Source organism: Mycteria americana, chromosome Z (genome assembly GCF_035582795.1).
Source record: "Mycteria americana isolate JAX WOST 10 ecotype Jacksonville Zoo and Gardens chromosome Z, USCA_MyAme_1.0, whole genome shotgun sequence".
In the NCBI taxonomy this organism is placed as follows: Eukaryota; Metazoa; Chordata; class Aves; order Ciconiiformes; family Ciconiidae; genus Mycteria; species Mycteria americana.
Window position 1 is genome coordinate 48,223,961 of NC_134396.1, and position 20,561 is coordinate 48,244,521.

The 20,561-nt window shown below is 43.8% G+C and overlaps 1 protein-coding gene across 2 annotated transcripts in view; it reads left to right on the forward strand.

The window, feature by feature from the left end:
- Positions 1–17,055, forward strand: part of PIGG (phosphatidylinositol glycan anchor biosynthesis class G (EMM blood group)) — a 101,039-nt gene extending 83,984 nt beyond the window's left edge. For both annotated transcript variants that reach the window (XM_075526810.1, XM_075526811.1), the window contains exon 13: positions 15,429–17,055. In XM_075526810.1, the coding sequence (XP_075382925.1) occupies positions 15,429–15,654 (226 nt within the window). In that variant the 3' untranslated portion in view covers positions 15,655–17,055. The remainder of the gene's footprint in view (positions 1–15,428) is intronic.
- Positions 17,056–20,561: the final 3,506 nt, after the last annotated feature.

Below are 20,561 nucleotides of genomic sequence, written 5' to 3' on the forward strand. Positions count from 1 at the left end.
ATCTTTCTTTCCCTGTTTTGCTTGCTTTCCCCTCTCTTTCCTTTGTTTTCTCTCTTTCCCTGTTGTTTGCTGTCTTTGCCTTTTGCTTTTCTTTGCTCTCACTCGCTTTCCATCTTCCTCTCTTTCCCTCTCACAGTCTTTCCAGCTCACTCCCTTTCTGTCCCGTTCTCTTTGTCTCTTTCCTTCTGCCTTTGTGTCCCTCTCTTTCCCACTCACTTAGCTTCCCTCTGCCTTTCTCCTTGATCACTTTCTCTTTCCGTCTCAGCTGCTGTCTTTCCTTCTGTTTGTCTGCCTCTTGCTCTCTTCTATACCTGCTTACTTGCTCTCTTTCACTCTTCCCTTCTTTCTTCCCTGTCACTCTGTTATGCTGTCTTGTCCCCTCTCAGTCTCTGTCTCTGCTTCTCCTTTCCTCTCGCTTGATCTCTTTCGTGTTCACGTGTTGTTTTTCTCTTTCATTTTTTCCCTGTCTCAGCTCATCTCTTGCCCAGTGTCCTTCCCTCACTCAGTCTCTGTCTCACTTTCTCTCCTGATTGCTCTGACTCGCACAATCTCTCCTGTCTGCTTCTCATTCCCTCTTGCTCCCTTTGTTTACATCTCACTCACTTTCTCTTTCCTTCTGTCTCTGTCCTGTTGCTGTCTCACTTTCTCACTCACCATCTTTCCCGCTCATTTTCTTTCACATCCATTTTCAGCTTCCCACTTGCTTAGCCTCTTTCTCTTATTCTCTTTCCCTCTCAATTGCTGTCTTTCCTCCACTCTTGCACTCTTTCCTTCTGTCTCTCTTTCCCTTTCTAGCTCTCTTTTCCTCCCTGTCCTGATGACTTTTCCCCTCTTGCTTGCTATTTCCTTTGCCTCTCTTCCATTCTTGCTCACTCTTCCCCCCTCTAGCTACCTTTTGCTACTCCTTTTTTCAATCTTGATTGTTCCTTTTGACACTCACTCCCTTTCCCTCTTGTTCTTTCCTTCTGCCTCTTTCTCTCTCAATTGCTTTCTTTCCCTCTGCCTGTATGTCCTGCCCCCCCCCCTTTCCCTCTTGCTCCTTTCCTTTCATTCTCATACCTGCTTCACAGAATCACAGAATGGTTGAGGTTGGAAGGGACCTCTGGAGGTCATCTTGTCCAGCCTCCCTGCTCTAGCAGGGCCACCTAGAGCCTCTTGTGGAGGGCTGTGCTCAGATGGCTTTGAGTATTTCCAAGGATGGAGACTGCGCAAACTCTCTGGGCAACCTATGCCAGTGCTCAGTCATCTTTCAGTAAAAAGGTGTTTCCTGATGTTCAGAGGGAACCTCCTGTGTTTGTGCCCGTTGCCTCTTGTCCTGTCACTGGGCACCACGAGCCTAGCTCCATCCTCTTTGCAGCCTCCCTTCAGGTATCTATATGCTTTGATAAGATCCTCCCCGAGCCTCCTCTTCTCTAGTCTAAACAATCCCAGCACTCTCAGCCTTTCCTTATAGGAGAGACGTTCCAGTCCCTTCATCATGTTAATGGCCCTTCACTGGACTCTTTCCGGTAGCTCCATATCTCTCTTGTAGTGGAGAACCCAGTTTCCCTCACCACTGCTGTATAGAGGGCAAAGACCCCCTCGGCCTGCTGGCAACACTCCTCCTAATGCAGCCCAGGATACCATGGGCCTCTGCCGCAAGGGCACATTGCTGGCTCATGACAACTTGGTGTCCAACAGGCCCCTAGGTCCTTTTCTGCAAAGCTGCTTTCCTACTGGGTGGCCCCCAGCATATACTGGTGGATGGGGTTGTTCGTCCCCAGGTGCAGGACTTTGCACTTCCCTTTGTTCAACTTCTTGAGGTTCCTGTTGGCCCATTTCTCCAGCCTGTTGAGGTCCCTCTGAATGGCAGCACAGCCCTCTGGTGTATCAGCCTCTCTTCCTGGTTTTGTATGATCAGTGAACTTGCTGAGGGCACCCTCTGCCCCATCATACAGGTCATTAACAAAAATGTTGAACAGTATTGGACCTTATGTCGACCCTTACAGCACTAGTCACTGGCCTCCAACTAGACTTTGTACCACTGTTCACCACCCTCTGGTCTTAGCCGTTAAGCCAGTTTTCAACCCACCTCACTGTCTGCTTTTCCAGTCCACACTTACTACCTTCTCTATGAGGATCTTATGGGGGACAGTGTCAAAAGCCTTACTGAAGTCTAGGTAAGCTATATCCACTGCTTTCCCTTCATCTACTAAGCCAGCCGTTTCATTGTAGAAGGTTATCAGGTCGGTCAAGCATGACTTCCCCTTGGTGAGTCCAGGCTGACTGCTCCTGATCACCTTCTTGTCCTTCATGAGCCTCGAAATAGTTTCCAGGAATAGTTGTTCCATCATCTTCCCAGGGATCGAGGTGAGGGTGACTGGCCTGTTGTTCCCTGGGTTTTCCTTTTTGAAGACAGGAGTGACAGTTGCTTTCCTCCAGTCCTCAGGCACCCTTCTCAATTCCCATGATCATTCAAAGATCGAGTGTGCCTTTGCAATGACATGAGGCAGCTCCCTCAGTATTCATGGGTGCATACTGTCAGGGCCCATGAACTTATGTATGTCCAGTTTGCTTAAGTATTCTCTAACCTGATCCTCTTCCACCAGGGTGAGTCTTCCTTGCTGCCTACTTTCTCTGGGTCTGTGAGTGCTTAGATTTCAGAAGAACAGTCTTATTAGCAAAGACTGAGGGGAAGAAGGTATTCAGTACCTCAGCATTTTCCATGTTTTTTGTCACCAGGTCCCCTGCTGCCTTTAGCAGCAGGAACACATTTTCCCCAGGCATTCTTTTCCCATTCATATACTTGTATAGAAGCCCTTCTTGTTGTGTTTGACAGCCCTTGCCAGATTCAATTCCAGGTGGGCTTTGGCTTTTCTAACTACATCTCTGTATGCTCGGACAGTGTCTCTGTATTCCTTCCAGATTACCTGACCCTGCTTCCGCCTTCTGTATGCTTCCTTTTCATGTTTGACTTTTGCCAGGAGCTCCTTGTTCATCCATGCAGGCCTCCTGGCATTTGTGCCTGAATTCCTGCTCACTGGGATGAACTGCTCTTGAGTTTGCAGGAGGTGATCCTCAAATACCAGCCAGTTTTATTGGGCCCCTCTTCCCTCCAGGGTCTTTTCTCATAAGATGTTCAAGCAGATCCCTGGAGAGGCCAAAATCTGTTTTCCTGAAGTTAAGGGTTGTGATCGTGCTTCTTGCCCACTTCCCTCCTCTCAGGAGTCCCCATCTCATGGTCACTGCAGCCAAGGCTGCCTTTGAATTTCACAGCCCCAGCAAGTCCTTCCCTGTTTGTGAATATGAGGTCCAGCAGAGCACCTCTTCTCGTAGGCTCCTCTATCAGTTGGGTCAGGAAGTTGTCATTGATGCTGTCCAGGAACCTCCTGGATTGCTTATGTAGCTATGTGTAGGAGGTCTCATCTACTTGTTCTTCCTGATCAGGCAGACTATAGCAGGCACGCATTACAATGTCACCTGTGCTGGTCTGCTCTTTAATCCTTACCTATAAGCTCTCTCAAAAGCACACCCAGATCCTCCTCAGCTTTGAAGACAGTGAACCTGTCCCATAGTTGAAAGCCTTCAGGTGGAGCAGGAGCCTTCCTCTTGGTGCCAGAAGTCACCGTCTTCTGTGGCTTTCTGTGGCCTTCCACGGAGTTTTCACTTACTATTCTGCTAGGGACAGACTTTTACTGTGTCTGCACTGCAGCTGGGGTCCAGGGCCCTTGAAGCTATAGGGTCTCTGAGAAGACCATGTGTCTCTTTCATCCTCTCTGATGCTGCAAAGCCTGCTCACTTCCTCCCATAACTCCTCTACTTGGTGACACAGCTCTTCAACAACAGCGTATCTGCTGCAGGAAAGGAGACCATCTCTGCAAGCCTTAGGGAGAAGTGGCCCTGTGCAATCCCTGCAGCTGGGGAATTGCAGGCCTGCATCTGCTATCCAAAACTCAATCTGAGACGGCTGCTCCAAGAGCTGCCAGAGAACGTGCTTTGGTGCATCACTGTGATGCCTGAGAATGTTTAGGCTAGTCTGAAGTGAGATGAGGATCCATTCATTGCACCCTTCTGCACAAACTGCTGTGTCTCTTAGCTATGCCCTAGGCCTACCAGCTATACAGGTGCTTGACCCTTTCTTACCAGGCAGCAGCTGTAACGAAGGCTTCAGGCACCCTGGGTCAAGGGCAGCTGATTGAATACATTAGAAACTGCTGCAGCTTCCTCAGTCCCACAGCCCTGTGGCTCCCCTTACCTTGTCCTTACCTTGTGGGAGCATGTACCCTCAAATTTCTCAGAGGGTTCCCAGGAGTCCTGCAGTGTTCTTGGACCCTGTCACCAGAAGCTCCCAAAGGAGAACCCAGAAACTGCTGTGCAAACTGCTTGCTCTCTTGCTCCTTCTATCCTGCTAATTGTCTTTCCCTCTCCTCTCTCTGTTGCTCTTTGTTCCTCTTGCTCCTCCCTTTCCTCACACTCGTTCCCTCTGCCACTCTCTCCTGCTCACTTCTGCTCTTTCCCTCTCATTTGCTCTTTCCCCTTCACTGTCTTTTCCTCTTTCTCTCTTTTTTCCTCTGCCTCTTTTTACCTGTTGGTGTCTTTCCCTCCCCATTATTTTCTTTCCCTGTCTCTCGTAATCAGTCTTTCCAAGTCACACTTTCCCTTTGTCCCCCCTTACTCTTTTCCCCTCTTCCTTGCTGTCCTTACTGTTGCCTCTTATCTCCTTGCTCACTCTCTCCTCTTCACTCGCCTGCTCCACTCTCTTGTTCTCGCTCTCTCTATCCCTGTTGCTGTCCCATTCTTCCCTTGTCAATCCGAATCTGTTCCACTGTGTCTCTTTGCCTTTTGATCTCTTTACCTCATGCTCACTGTCTTTCCCTCTGCCTCTTTGCTTCTGCGTCGTCTCTTGTTCGCTCCCTGTCGATCTCTGCCTATGGTTGCTCTTTCCGTCTCCCTCTCCTTTCCTTCTTGCTTGCTGTCTTACCTTTGCTTTTCTTTCCCTCTGCCTGATTCACTTTAGTTCCCTCTCACTCTTTTCTATATGCTCTTTTTTGTGTCTCAATCACACTCGGGCTTTCTTTGCCTCTGCTTCTATTTTTGTCTCTTCGCCTCTCATTCAGTCTGTCTATCCCGCATGCTCCTTTCCAAGTCTATCTCCCTCTCACTTGCTGTCTTTCCCTTTGCCTTTTTGTCTTGCTTGCTCTTTCTTTTTGCCTTTCCTATCTCACTCTACCTTTGCCTCTTGTTCTTTATTCCCCTCCCTCTCAGTTCTGTTTTCTCTCCTCCTTCCCACTCAGTCCCCTCATCTCTCTCTTCCCCCCTCTGCTCACTCCTCATCTCTCCCGATGTCACTTTGCCCATTGTGCTCTTTTTTGTTCTTTTCCCTTTCTTTCTCTGCCTTCCTGTCTCTTTTCCTCTCTCCCCTTACTCTGTGCTCCCTTCTTTCTCGGTCTCTGTCTCCACCTCATCTCTCTCTCATGCCAAGACATGCTCTTTTGTCTTTCCCTCTTTCTCTCTCCAACTCTCTTCCCCCTCCCTCTCTCACTTGCCCAGCTTCTCCCCTTTCCTTCTCTTTTATTTCCCTTGCACATGCAATTTCCTTCATGCATGTTGTCTTTCCACCTTAGTCTTTTCCTCTTTCCCAGTCTTTTCCCCACTCTGTTTTTCTCTCTCTTCCCCTTGTCGCTTTTTCTTTCTCACTCACCTTGTCTATCTCACCCTGTCCCCTTTCCCTCTTTCCATTTCTCTTTCCCTATTATTAGCCCTCTTTCTGCCTCCTTCCCTCTCTCATTCTTTTGCTTTCCCTCCCTCCCTCTCCCTCACTTTTTCCTCTCACCTGTCTTTCTCTGTCACTTTTCTCTTCCCCATTCTCCCCCCTTCTTTGTCCCTCTTTCTCTGTCCTCTTTGCCTCTTTCTCTACTCCACCCCCTTTCTTGATATCTTTCCCTTTATCATGCTGTCTTTGCATACCATTGTCTTTGTCTTTTCTGTCTTCCCTCTTTCTCTCCCCCCTTCTCGTTTTCTCTCTTTCTCATCCTCCTCTTTCTCCTTTTCCCTTTTCCTTGCTTTTTTGGTCAATCTTTAGCGCTCTCTCATTTTCTCTCAGTCTCTGAGGCTCTCTCCCTGTTGCTGCCTCTCTCCCCCCATCTCCTTCTGTCTTTTCCCTTCCCTGTCACTCTCTTGTCCCTTTTCTCTGTTTTTCACTCCACACCCTTATCTCCTCGTTTCTCTCCGTTGCTTTCACACTCTTTCTCCATAAAGCCCCCAGCCTTTTGTCTCTTTCCTGTTCTCTTTCCTGCCCCTCCTCTCTCTTCCTCCCTTTGTGTGTCTCTCCCTCCATGTCTGTCTCTCTCTTTAGGCTTTCTTTCTGTCTCTCCATGTCTCTCCCTTTTTTCCTCTTACCCCCCCCTTCTCTCTCGCACTCTGTTTCTCTCCTTTTGTCTCTCCCTTTCTCACTCTCCCTGTCTCTCTTTTCATTTCCCCATGCACTCTCTTTCCCTTTCTTTCCCTCTCTGTCTCCATCTCACTCTCTCTTCCTCTTTCTCCTGTGTTCCCTCTCTTCCTGTCTCTGCCCTTCTCTCTGCTTGTTCCCTGTATCTCACACCCTGTCTCCTCCCTCACACTCCCTTTCTCTTAGTTTTGCTTATTTTCTCCCTCTCACTTCTCCTGCTTCCTCTCTTTCCCTTGCCTTCCCCCTCCTGCAGCCTCAGCTGTCTCTGCTCGTCTCTCACCTTTTTGCTCTCAGTCTCTCCCTTTTCCTTGCTATTGCCCTCATTCTTTCTGTCTCCTTTTCTCTCTCTCCCTCTCTCTGTCCAAGAGGTGATGTCCACATTTTCCTCAGAGCTTTCTTTTTAGGTTCCTTGGCCATTGAAGATACTCAAACTGCAAAGTAACATCTGCAATCTTCTGAAAGAAGAATCTGTCTGCTTATCTTTACATTTTCTGTGTCAGAGCCAAGATTAGCATTACAGTATCACCAAAGCTATGGCATGAAAAATCCTGTGCTGATTTTTCTGCATTCTCCTCAGCTAGAGTCCAGTGAGGAAGAATGTCTGCAGCTAGTATGCCAAGACATCTTCCTCAAAAATCAAATTGGTCTTGCACTTAATTTCTTGCCAAGCTGAAACCATTTTTGTTTACTGTTCCTTTTGTGCTTCATGGTATTAGCATTGTCTCATCCTTTGCAGGGATCTTAGTGTATGGGTTTACAGATCCTGCTGTAATCCATTTTGCTTGCAAGAGAAAGCATGTGGGGCTCTACAATCTTTATGCTAACGTTGAGTATTGGTTTTTTTAATTATTCAACTTCATCAAATTATTTGTAAGCCCAACACTCCTATAAACTTGCCAAAGTAAAAAGTATGTATGATTGGGCTCACTAAGACTATCCTTGCATAATCCCAGAAGTCATCTCATTGCACGGCAAGGAATAATGAGTCTGTGAAGATGAATCTGCTGCATGTTGCACCAGAAAAAGCTGTGAAGAAAGTTGGGGGCAATATTCTGATACACTGCATGAAGTATACACAGTGCACTGAAGGAATTTTCTCCCCTTTCTCTTTAGTACTTTGGATATTCCTTCCTGTTAATTCTGAAACAGAAATCTTCAGAATGAAGCATAGTACCAACTTTATTTCTTCTCTACAATTAGTAAGGGCTGCATGAGGATGCTGGGTTCTCAGTGGTTTATATTACTGCTCAAGCAGGAGCAGGGCCATTCAGAGGAGCACTTCTGGAAAGAGAGAACCGTATTTGTAGACTTTTGCTTACATACTTCTTTATTGTAGAAATGTTTCTAGATGTAACCTGTACTTTTTGCTGTTAATGGCCTTGTCTTACAGTTCTTATTTGCAGGTTTTTTCTTTTTTGCCATTAGCTTTCTGTCCTTCTCAGTTCTGTGGCCAACGTAAGCTGACTTCTTGGTTCTGGTAGCTGTGGATAGGACTGCACAAGGGATACTGTCTTTCTGCATTTATCCAGGATTTTTCTATCTTCTTTTCTCACACCTTTTCTTGAAAAGAAAGTTCTTCTCAAATATGTATGTTATTGGGGTGGCAGGAGTAATTTGAGGAGAGAGCTGTTATTTTAGTTAAGTCACAAATTTAAAAATAGTTACTGTAATGGAAAAATACAAGAAAGAGCTGAGTCTGCCCTCAGTGCAGAAGAGAGAGCATTGCTTCACAGAACCATAGAACAGTGGGAGGGACCTTGAAAGATCATCTGGTCACCCTTTCATGAGAAAGGGAGCCTCGATGAGATCATCTAGCATCCTGTCTTGCAAACCTCCAGGGATGGGGACTCTACCACATCCCTGGGGAGATTGCTCCAGTGATTGTTTGTTCTCACTGTAAAAAATGTCTTATACTGAGATGAAACCTCTCCTGGTGCAACTTGTACCCGTTGCCTCTTGTCTTCTCCATGGGATACCTGGTGAAGTGAGCGCCTCCGTCCTCTTTGTAGCCAGCCTTTAAGTACAGCGATGAAGTCTCCCTGAGCCTTCTTTTCTCCAGGGAGAAGAGACCTAACTCCTACAGTCTTACCTTGCAGGGCAGGCTTTCCAGCCCTTTGATCATCTCCGGCACTCCTTTGGACCCTCTCCAGTCTGTCTGCACCTTTTTTGAATTGTGGGGACCAGAACTGAACACAGTACTCCAGATGTGGCCTGACAAGCACTGAGTAGAGTGGGATGATCACATCTCTATCTCTGCTAGTAATGCCCCTGCGGATGCAGCCCAGGACCTGATTTACCTTTGTTGCTGCAGTGGCACTCTGCTGACTCATGTTCAGCTGCTTGTCCACCAGCACCCCCAGGTCCCTTTCAGCAAGGCTGTTGCCCAGCCACACAGATCCTAGCCTGTGCTGGGCCCTTTGGTTATTCTGTCCCAGGTACAGGTCTTGCTAGCCCACTCTTCCAGCCTGTCCAGGTATCTCTGTAAGATGGCTTTCCCTTCTGATTTGTCCACCTCACCACCCAGTTCAGTGTCATCAGAAAACTTGGCGAGGGTGCTTTCAATCCTATTATCAGATCATTTATGAAGATGTTGAACAGCCTGGGGCCCAGTATCAACCCCTGGGGGACCCTACTTGTGACAGGATGCCAGCCTGAGTAAAAACCATTGATCACCACCCTCTGAGTGTGGCCTTGTTGGCCAGTTTCCTACCCATACTTAAATAATTTCCTACCCGTTACTTAAATAATTTGTGCCTCACCTCTCTAGAAATGCCTTGTGACACTGTTCATGTGTCCTGTTAGAGTGGTATATTCTAAACTGGTAAGTTTGAATTTAATTAAATAACATGGTAACAGTCTATTTTAAGTCTCTTCGGAGCCTGCCTGTCCAGAACAATTGTCGGATACAATTTTTCTTTACACCTTTAGCTACGATGATGAAGAGGAGCTATTTGTTTACAAAGGTGGGCAGGAAACCCTGTAGATGCATCTTAACAGAAAATCAAGCTATAAGTTTCCTTGTTATTCCCTGCATGTATGATGCTGATGTAAAATGCTCAGGCTTTTTTCTACCTGAAGTCTTCAGAAGTGCTAAGTGGATTTTGGAAGAATACTTGCAGAAAATTGACTAATGCTGAGCTTTGAAATAATTATGATTCGTGTTTTGCTTGTTAGGAATTTTAATGATTTCATTATACCTTGTTGCTTTAAAGTCTGGGCCAGTGTCAACAGGAATAGACTGATTTAACTTTTTTGGTTTTCTTGGAGCTGAACAGAGTAACACGTGCTAAGGATTAACCTGAACAGAGCCTTATGGGAAAGCCTGAGGCAGTGATAACAGGCAGGAACAGTCACCGCATATATACTGCTACGGCCAATCACAGAAGTAGTGAGGAAAAAACATATCAAGCAGAGCACTCAGGATTTCATGCAAATCATGTCTTTGAAGAATGGCTGGAACTCATCAATAGCCATCGTAGCTTACATGGAGAAAGCTGGTTTCCGGAGTCCAAAGTACCTACTGAAAGGGAGTAGCTTCTTTGTGGTGAAGAAATCTAGAGATTACATGGCTGTGTTACCTAGAGTGCAGTTTAGCTATGTCTTTGCCTGCAATCCTGAAATAGACAAGGGTGTTTGAGGTTGTGAAGTGTTTTCTCTTTTCTGTAAGGGCAGGTGAGGTGTAAGGGAAGGTGATCAAGTCAAGCTGAAAAGCAGAGAGTTTCCAGTCCTTTGTAAGTTGATTGCCACAGGATGAGTATTTGGGGAAATGTGCACATGCAAGGGATGGATTTGATCTAGTGGACATCTTTCCAGTTAGGTTGCCAAGATTTTTAGAAGCCTTTACTAAAGGTACAGTTGATTTCTTGCCCTAGCAGGTAAATGATGATAGTAGCTATTCAGAGTGGCTGTTCAGATCTTCTGGCGCAATGCCCATAATTGGATTCCTACTTGCGATCTAATATAAATCTTTGTTAGGTATCCAATTTAGGGAGTTCTTCTGGAACTATTTTCAGGGGCCAAGCCTGACTGAAGAAGGGAAAAAGGAATCTGAAACTTAATCGATATATGCCCTGTGTTTTAGACAGAGCTCTATTCTAGGCAGGTTAGCTAGTAGTGGATGCCAATGAGAAGAGTTACCCCTGCTGGGTGACTGAGACTACTTCTCTTTCTGACAGGAAGCTCCCAGCACAACTGATTATGCCAGCAGTGAAAACAGGCAAAACCGTTGATATGGTCCTATTTTTCCTGCTCTTGGTACTGAAATGAAGAGAATTGAAGTTTCAAGTCTTAATAGCCTTTTACAGCTAAGTCTTTATGAGAACATGCTGAACCCTGTACTACAGTCCACACATACTACACTCCACTGTAACTTACTGCCACAGACACTTGACCTTGCTCAGGTAGTTGTAGCTTCTCCGCCTTCCTTACTGGGAAAGAGGATGCACAGGAAAATCAATGGTCATCCCCAAGTTCCTTCACTTCTACGGTTGTAGAATGTACTTGACAACCCTTTTAGCTTGCTGGCAACTGCCCTTTTTGACATCTTTCTATTGATCAGGTTTGATGTCAGAAATTGTGACTCTATAGAATTACTGCTGTTCTGATTGATAATCTATACCGGAGTTGATCATATAAATTTCCAAAGGACTCTTGGTCCCTTGGATCTGCTAAAAATATAAAGTGTTTTTCCATGACAATGCAGGATTGTATGCTATAATCTAAAATAGTACTGTAAGAATTATACCAGGTGAGAGTAGGGCATGAGGGAGAGACATAGCAAATTTGTTCTTGCTGCTAAATTAATTGGTATTTGCTTAGATCAGAGGAATTTCTTATAGATTGTAGATACTCTAAGATGTTGCAGACAGCCACTTGGAGTGCTACAGGGTTTGTTTCTGACTGCAACCCTTTATTAATGTATACTGGACAGATTAACAAAGTGGCAACTATTTTTCAGAGAGGACTAAACAGGGAGATCTTGCAAACTGAACCTGCAGAAAGCCTAGAAAGAAAAGTGCCACTAATACAGTAAAAAATGTTAAGACAGTAAAAATTGCCTTCAAATATGCAAATTCAGTATCCCCAATAAGAGGTAATCTTGGCAGTGATATTCAGCTAGAAAAGAGGAGCTGAAAGGGCAGAAATGCTGGAGGATAACTTTCGCTGCAAGGATTCAGCACATTTCATACTGAAACCCTCCAGACATGACCCCCCTCCCCAATCCCAGAAAAATGACAATCCTGGGGTATTCCTCATTCATATGCTTGCATATTTCTAAAATGTTCATTTAATTTGGTGGGTTAGAGCAAGGGTTGGAATAATGTAAAGTAGTGTATTGTAAAATTCCTTGTGGCAGCATTTGTAGGGCTGTCTGTGGAGGTTTTTTGCTTGATTTTTAAACTACAAAACTTGTGCCACCATCTGCCAAGTATTCTATATAACTGGGAGACATGCTTTCACAAGAAAAGAGTTGTTATTCTTTCATGGTTTTGGCATCATAATTTTTTCATTTTACAAACCTTGTATTACCCATTTCAATAGCACTTTAGAGATGGATTGAGAGGTGAAAGCTTTGTTGACAAAACATTGGCAATTAGGATTTAGGAGATCCAAAGAAGCAGAAAACCTGTTAATAGCACAATTTCTTGGCCATATTTTTCCACGTATTAAATATTCAATTAAAAGAGAGGATTTGTGTTGAAAGCCAATATGTGCTCTAGACTACACTTAATGTTTGCAGTCTAAATAGGGCGTGTTCAGTGATGTGAATCTGTAGTGTTCTTTGCTTCAAAAGTCTCCGAAGGCATTGTTTTTTCTGGATCTAGCAATCAATCTCGCATGAAGTTTGGATACACTTTGTCATCTTTAACACATTTGGATTTCTCATTAAAGTCCCCAGAAGCTAACTTGCTAAATAAGCTCAGTCTTAGAGGATGGAAACTTTTTTTTTTTTAATCCTGCATTATGCAGAGGCCTTAATATTGGGCTGATTCTGTCAGAACATGGAGGTAGTGTGTACCGTTTACATCCCTCTATGCTCTTCTCCTTTAAATAAGAAAAGGTGTTAACTGCTGCAGAGACAGTTCAGTATGGAGTAGTTACAAGTTGATGCTTTAGGTGGGGCCTGTAATCTTCCGTTGTTTTCACTGAAAGAGCACTGAGGGGTTGCAAGGTTTTTCATTACTGGCAGATCCAGCTTATAAACAGTAGGATACATGAGTGGCATGCCACAGCCAGCTTTCTGTGCTCTCCAGGGTGACTTCTTTTGGAATAACTTGGGGACCAGCTGAACTACCTGGATTGTCTTGATCATGTTAGCAGCAGCAGCCTGATCCCTGGCCACTGTGTTCCTTGTGGCCTGGTGAAGCCCTGTACCCAGTGGTCACTCTGTGCGTGTGTAGAATGAGCAGAAGGAGCGCACAAAGTCTTCTCAGCTATTCACAAACTGGGTGCCCAGCAGAAGCAAGAAGAAAGAATGGTGCTGCGCTCAAAGAACTAAGTTGTTGCTTTAGCATCAGAATAGGTCTAACTGCTTGTGCCCAGTCATTCCAGTGCTGTTTCTGCAACAACACGCGTGTGAACTCTTACACCAGCTCCACAATAAACCAAATTATCCTGCTATTGAAACCCCCTAACAGTTTAACTTTGTGGATACAGTGTGCTTCTGTTGCCTTCTCTAAATTGCACCGCTGCATTATAGTGTGAAACTGTCCAAGATTTCCCTCTGCAGGTAGGTGTCTATGTTTTGTTGAGAGACGGAGCGAGTGCTGAGACCTTTTGGAAGTAAAAGTATTATATAAGCAGGAAACAGTTCATTATTTTTACTGTATCAGAATACAGAAAGAATTGTACCATTTACTTATTGACTTGGGGATTCTTTGCTAGTCATCATAATGTGAAAATGCAGAATTTAAATGTTACTAGTAAAGATTACTGTGTGCTCTCATTCCAGTATAAAATGCAAGTATCTAAAATATTATGTCTGCCTAATTTTTGAGCCAAAGAAATGAACACACACAGATTTGATTCAAAATAATCTTCCAGCCAGTTTCTTCATAGTTAAAAAAGTAGCCATTTTAAAAATTTTTAGCACTATTGATTTACGATTAGGAGCTTTCTCACAGTAGGGTACTAAACGTGGTGTTAGGTAAGCACAAACTAGGGAAAAAGATATGAACTGAAATTTAAATTTAAAATGCAGGCCTCTTGAAAGACCTGGGTATATAAGTTCGTGGACACTCTCACTTCTCTCTTTTAGGATTCCCTTGAAAATCCCATCATTGAGCTTAATAAATGTGATAGCCACAACCACTGATATCCTTTATTTAGCTGGTCTATCAAGTGCATTTTTTAATGGTTTAAAAATTGCCTGTTTGCCTGTCTGACTCAAAACCCATTTCCTCTGTTTATTCAGTTGTATCATCTAACTACTACAAATACTGTTTTTACTCATATCAGCATGAAAACAGCTAAGACTGAGTGAACTGCAGTTTGTTTAATCCTAGTCAACAAAATCAGTTATTAAACATAAAGCTGGTTATTTACACAAGCTCACTGAAGACTAAGATAGTTATGCAGAAGCAGGGAGCAGCCTAGTTCAATCCCAAGTCACAGTTTCCTTGGCTAAGCAGCGAGGGAAATAGTTTTCTGTGAACTGAATGTATGTTTTGCAGACATTCACACCTGCTGTTCTTAGCCGATTTTCCAACTCTGCTTTCATGAGCTGTTCTTCCTTCCACTGAAAGGAATTTTGCTCTTGACTTTGCTGGAAAACAGGACTGTATCCTAATTATTTTGATTTAAAGAATAATCAGTTTAATGGTTTATGTAAAATACTGCATTCTGTAGCTTACTTAGTCATAAGTGACTGATTTACATCTCACAGAAGTGCTAGTCATCTTAAATTTTTATTACTTGGAACAAGATCAGAATTAAAAACTGGGAGGAGCACAACAGATTCTCAGATCAGGATTTCAGTGTAAATAATTTCTGCTTTTTGCTGATGTGTTCTTTTGGGAACTGATGTAAAAAATTTTGATGGGAAGAGAAAAATGTTCTGCTTATTATTTCAGTGAAATAGCTTTATTCCTTCCTTTTATCTGAACAGGTAAGCATCTGAATTGGGTGTGAACTAGTCTCTGCAGATGTGGTTTGGGGAAAGTGGACATGTGCCAACCCAGCATCATTGCTGCGAGTTGGCACCTCAGGGGAGGGAGAACAATCAAAGTGCAGAAAACCCTTTCACTTCCATTTTCATCTGACTCCTGTCACCCACCAGAATACCTCAACGTGGCAGATTTGGACCATGTAGGTTACATATGGGGCAGACATTTCTTGCAATACAGTGGGCCCAGCTGAGCTAAGCTACTGTGACAGGAGTGCAATGTATTGCTCATGTAAGGCTAAGAATATGGTATTCTCTGGAGAATGTGATGTTAGCTAGCTTGGCAAAGTTTTCTAACAGCGCAATTTTTATGTTGGTTTGTACAGTGTTACTGGCTAGGCAGCAGCGTACTCTGGCCAGTTTTATGCCCGTTAGAAGGGGAGCAGACTCCATCTGATTATCCACTGTACAGGTTAGGCAGCTTTTTGAAGAGTACTGAAGTCTTTCTTCTCTGCCTCTTACCATCCAGATTCTGTGGAAAGGCACTGGAAGGCCAACAAGAGATGAAGCTATCTTGAAACTGCTTAATGGAGGCTTTAACAATTAGAACAAAGTATATTAAAGCACAGAACCTTCTAAGTTTGAGGTGAACTACTGGGTGCCTTTATTGTGGTGACAGTTGCTATGCTTACACTTCACATACTTACATGCTATAGGATATAGAGGTGATAAGGACAAGCTTTATTAGTTACATCATTGCATCAATAATCAGGTTTTTAACACAAAGTGCAGATCTGTGAGTATTCTTTGTGTTGTGAAATAATGCTAAAGAGTGGAGGAACTCAGATGTCTTTACTAAGTTTGCCTGAGAATGAACTCTTCTGTTTTTGTTACCAGGAATTCGGCGGCAGTGGGTCACGGCTGTTTCTGCTACGCTCTGATGCGTTCAATTCCAGTTGCCATCTACATTGTTTTGGTAACAGGTCTGCGTTACCACCTGTTCATATGGAGCGTCTTCTCACCAAAACTACTTTATGAGGGAGTGCATGTGTTCATCACAGCCGCTATCTGCCTGTTCTTCACAGCCATGGATCAGAACCACTCTCACAAAGTGCAAGATTGAAAATAAGTGTGCCGTACGCAGTTCTGCATTGCCATGTCCAGCATGTCACTGGAATGGAAGAAGGAAAATAATGGCTTTAAATTGTTGTGCAGAATTTGAAGAGTAACCTTTTTTATTTTAGTCAAGATCAGGATTTGAAGGGTCTGTCCTGTTTTAAAACTGAGTTTGCTTTAAAAATTTTGAATTGAAATAAACTGTTTTTTTCATGGATAACTTTTGTTCTATAGCTGTCATTATAGCACTCTCCAAATAACAGAATGGCAATATTACATGATTTGAATTTAAAAATGTACATCTTAATATAAATACAGACCAGTGTCTCATGGGCACTGAAAAAATCTTTTGTGCATACAATTTTTTACCTTCTTGGACTACAGAATCCTAAAAATATGCAGGATTTCTTGGTGCTGTTGACAAGATCTTATATTCATTAGCCTTGGGGGGGGTTGGTTTGTTTTGTTTCTAGCATGTGCATTGAAATTATTATTAAATTATTGAATTATTGTACAAATATCCCAGGTAAGAGATGTTTTTGTTTTGCATAGGCAGCATTTCTATTTAAAGGCAATATTTTCTTTGTGAGATGACTGCAATCATTATCTGTAATGGATTTCGATCTGCACTTCAGGCACTGGATAAGAAACGCTAGTGGGGTAACAAAGTAATGAATCTTCTTTGGAGTCCATTCACTGCTAAAGTGTTGTGTTTCTTTTTATTAATGTATACATGTTAAATCAGATTGGTGGCAGCTGCACTAGGGTAGAGAGTTATGAGCCATGAGCAGGAAAATAATTTAATGGGCTAAGTTACCAGCAGAATAAAAGGTGTGTTTGCATCACCTTCTGCCTAGTGACCTGTCTGGCCACCTCACTTGAATGTGCTATGATTAATTCCTGACAATGTTGTTTTCTTTGTTTCTGTCAAGATGATACACATTGATGACTATCCTGAGTATCAGTATTCTTTATGTGTGGTTTTTTGCCTCATATTTTTGTCCATGTTAGCAGCCAATAGGATTTAATCTAAATGTATTAGAGGTGTAGCACAAGAGAAGCATACAGGGAACTTTATCTTTTGTTATAAATCTGAAAATAAAAAGCTTTTAAGCCCTAGGTGGCTGACAGCACATTTGTTAGGGTCACTGATACACTTTTCATCTCATGTTTCAGGTAGAGCAAATCTCAAAAAGTAGGCCTTTAGTTTTTATACATTATACAATAATAGGCCATCTTGATCACTAATAATGAAATTTTTTTCAACTGTAAAACAATAAAATTTTCAGTACCCTGACCACATATTGATGTTCACCTGGAGAAGAGACTACTGGATCTTAATGTCATTCACTGTGACCCGTGGGAAGTTTGAAAATTAAATACTTTTAATAAATTGTTTTTCACTGCCAATTATGGACTATTTAAAACAGTTTGTATTTGTGAATGTTGTACACATTTACCATTTTCATCATTCTCAGTATTTTTCTGGTTACCTGTTGCCTAGCAACCATATGGGGCTTACCGACATCATCTCTGTTTGCTTACTTGGTTAATTCCTAAGCAATCCTCCCTAACGTTCATATAGAATGTGTTTATAAGATATTTGACTCAGAGAGAAAGGGTGCTAATAAAGAGGTGGGAGGGGTGGAGGGGAAGTTGCTTCTGGGGTACAGAATCTTAAAACAATGTGGGGTGACATTCACAAGATCTTTTATTCCTTCCTTCTGATATTTTTTGCTTCTAATGTATTTCTTGGACATTTTATCCAATAGTGGAATCTAAACTGTTGTGTGTGTGTTAAGGTTGCATTTCCTCAGATTATTTAGTTAAATAATCATTAACTTTCTCCTCTGAAGTTGAAAGATGTCCAGATTGAATCCAGGAGAAAATAAATGGCTTGGAAAAACTCTGTTATTTAGGTCTTCAAGATCAGGAAAGGAAGGAAGGAGGAGGAACTTAGGCTGCATCTCTGTCTCAAGTTAATACATGAGTTTGGGTCATACCTCAAGAAAACACGGTGCTTTCAACTTCAGAATTGCCATTTTTATTCTTTTTCACCCTTTCTCTTTGTGTATAGGCAAATAAAATACTGTTTTAACTTCACCAGCTTTTGGGCTATGGCAATGCAAAGCTGAGGCAGTGAAGAAATGAGTTGGATCTTGCCACAGGCAAACAGACTTGAACTGGGGAATTAGGTAAAAATAATTCTATTTTAAATCGACACAAAGTTTTGGCAATTGATCTGAATGTACAGAGAAAGCAAACGCCTGAATGCAAATTCTCACCTCACTAGTTAGCTGCTCCCCTTCCATCCTCATCCCAACTCCCCCTGTCATGTTCAGCATGTCCTAGACCCTCAGACAAGGAGATAAGCTATGTGGGAAGCAGGAATGGTACATGGGATGGTTTCTGCTATTCTGAGCATACTGGTCCAAGTCCTTTGTGGTCCCTGCTCCGGTGTGGCATCATCCTGGGCTGCAGCTTCCTCAGGAGTACCCTGTGCATGGGCACAGACTCCTTAAATATGTTCTGAGCTGGGATGTTGTGTACTTCTCTGTTTGGATAAAGTTTTGACACACAGTAAATTTTTCCACTAGGCATCACTGCTGGTCAGAGCCAGGTTGAGCCAGTTACAGTGGTCTATACCTTCCTCTACTAGATTTCACTAGATCACCATCACTCAGTGTGGCTCACGGCCACTCAGAGCTTGTAACATATGTCCAGTATGGTCCTAAACATCCAGAGTGTGATGAAGCTTGAGCTAAGAAGAGACTCTTGCAAATGAATTCAGGTTTAAGAAAAAAGAAGATCTATTCATATTTCAAATACTATGTCTCTGTATTTCTGCTCTGTAGAAAAAAACCCCAAGTTCTCCTTGGCTTTACGTAAGCCAGCAGAACATCCACGCCGTGTGCCTCAGCCTTTGCAGCAGGCGCTGCATGTATGCTAAGCCACTGCTCCTGTGTGGTGCTGTCTGTAAAGGTCAGGGCAATTTTCGGAATTCCTCATGTAAAGCATTTGCAAATTAAACAAGATTTATGTCCACAACTGCACAGTCACAGGAGGAGGGGCCACAGATGCAAGTTACCATGAAGGGCTTCCTCTGAAAAAGCAAGTCTTCCCTGAGTGCTTCAGCAGCATAGGGAGGGGAAGGAAACCATGGTCCCACTGATCAGTGGGGCAGGAGAGGGAGCTGGCTGATCTCTAACTGTAGGCTGCCCTCTCTAACTGTGAAAGGCTGTGATCGGAGAATGTTGATGAGGCTAGCATTGCACTGTCTTCCAGAAGTGTAAGGAGGGTCTGGGGAATGACTGGCCATGAATGGCTTGGCAGACAATGGAGAGGGAGACTATTTCCGAAGAACTGGATGGAGGGGAAATGACTAAGAGGGATTTACCAGGACAGCTTGTGCCTGGCCCATTGGTGCCTGATTGCCTTTTCTGAAGAGATCACAGATTCTGTGGAGAAGAGACCACTGGATGTTGGACAACTTAACTTTAGCAAGGCCTTCAGCATGGTGTACTTGGTGCCCAAGTGGTGAGCTATGGATCAGTGGGCTCTGAGGGTTGTCTTCAGTGGTCTGAGGTCCCATGGTTGGCAGGTGAGCAGCAGTGTCCCTGGGGGGCAATGCTAAGGCAAGGCAATTTAAGATCTTTCTTAAGCTGGATGAGGAGATGGCAAGACCAGGGCAACTCTGGAGATGGGACCAAAGTGGGAGAGCGGTGTCTATGCTGGACAGGAGGGCCACCCTTTGGAGGGACCTTGGCAGGCTGGAGGAATGGAGTACAGCATGGGCAAAGGCCGAGTCCTGCCCCTGGCTGGGAGGAGCCTGGAAGTGGTGCAGGATGGGGCCCATGGGCTGGGGAACAGCTCTGGAGACCCAGTGGGCAGCAAGGGGGACCGTGAGCAGCACTGACAGCCTGATCCTGTTACCCAGCTGATCAGTATTCAAGGAGCACACACACGTGTGTTTGCATAGATAGTTTATCCAACACCTAGCCCAAATCCCAGTGACCTCCCCTGCTACTGGCACCCAGACAGGGGAACCCCAGAGGTTTGCAGCCATGCTCCAGTTGCTGGTATCCAGACCTCTTATCTTACTGGTGAGTCCAGTTTGAAGTTCATTGGCATTCACACATACCTACTAAGAGTAGAGACTGCACTCAAAAGAAAAAAGAAGTAGAATTTAATGAGAGGATGGGGCACACAGCGACAATGAAGTGAAGGGCTTCATCAGAGAAATATACTGACTGGCAACCTGTTTATACTCGACCACCCCTTTTTATCTATTTTTTCCTCTGCTTTCTCATATTTGTTCCTCCCCGAGCCATCTTGATCCTTCTTTTCCCCTCCTTTGGTCCTTTCCTAAGCATCACATAATGTCTTACATGTCCCATCAATCCCCTTAAAAATGTCCCGTTAGTTTTACAGAATCCCCAAGTGCTCTTCCCCAAGTGTGCATCCCGTAATGAGTCCTGTGCTCCTTCAGGCAGTAAGCTCCTTCAGTTTGCAAGGTCTTCCAGGAGAGGAGGTTTTTTGGTTGACTAATCCTGGTGGGCTCACACCAGGGACAATTGTCTAGTGAGTGATTAGATTATCATCTAAATAAATTACTATGAATTACTGATTAAGCGATTAGGTTAGCAGAGATACTCAGCATGTCCTTGTTCATCTGACCCTCTTCAGACCTTTGTGTTAACCATGAATAGTCTTTAATCACTTAAGTTCACAGTGATTAGTGCCTTGTTTTGGCCTGGGGATGAGAAATTGTCAAGGAGCCCTTTTGGCTCCTGGACGGGAGGGCATGGAGGCAATGGAGGTAGACTCTTCTCAGGAGGGCACAGCAACAGCCCCAAAGGCAACAGGCACAAGTTGCAGTACTGGACATTGCCAGGAGGTCAAAGAGCCTTTTCT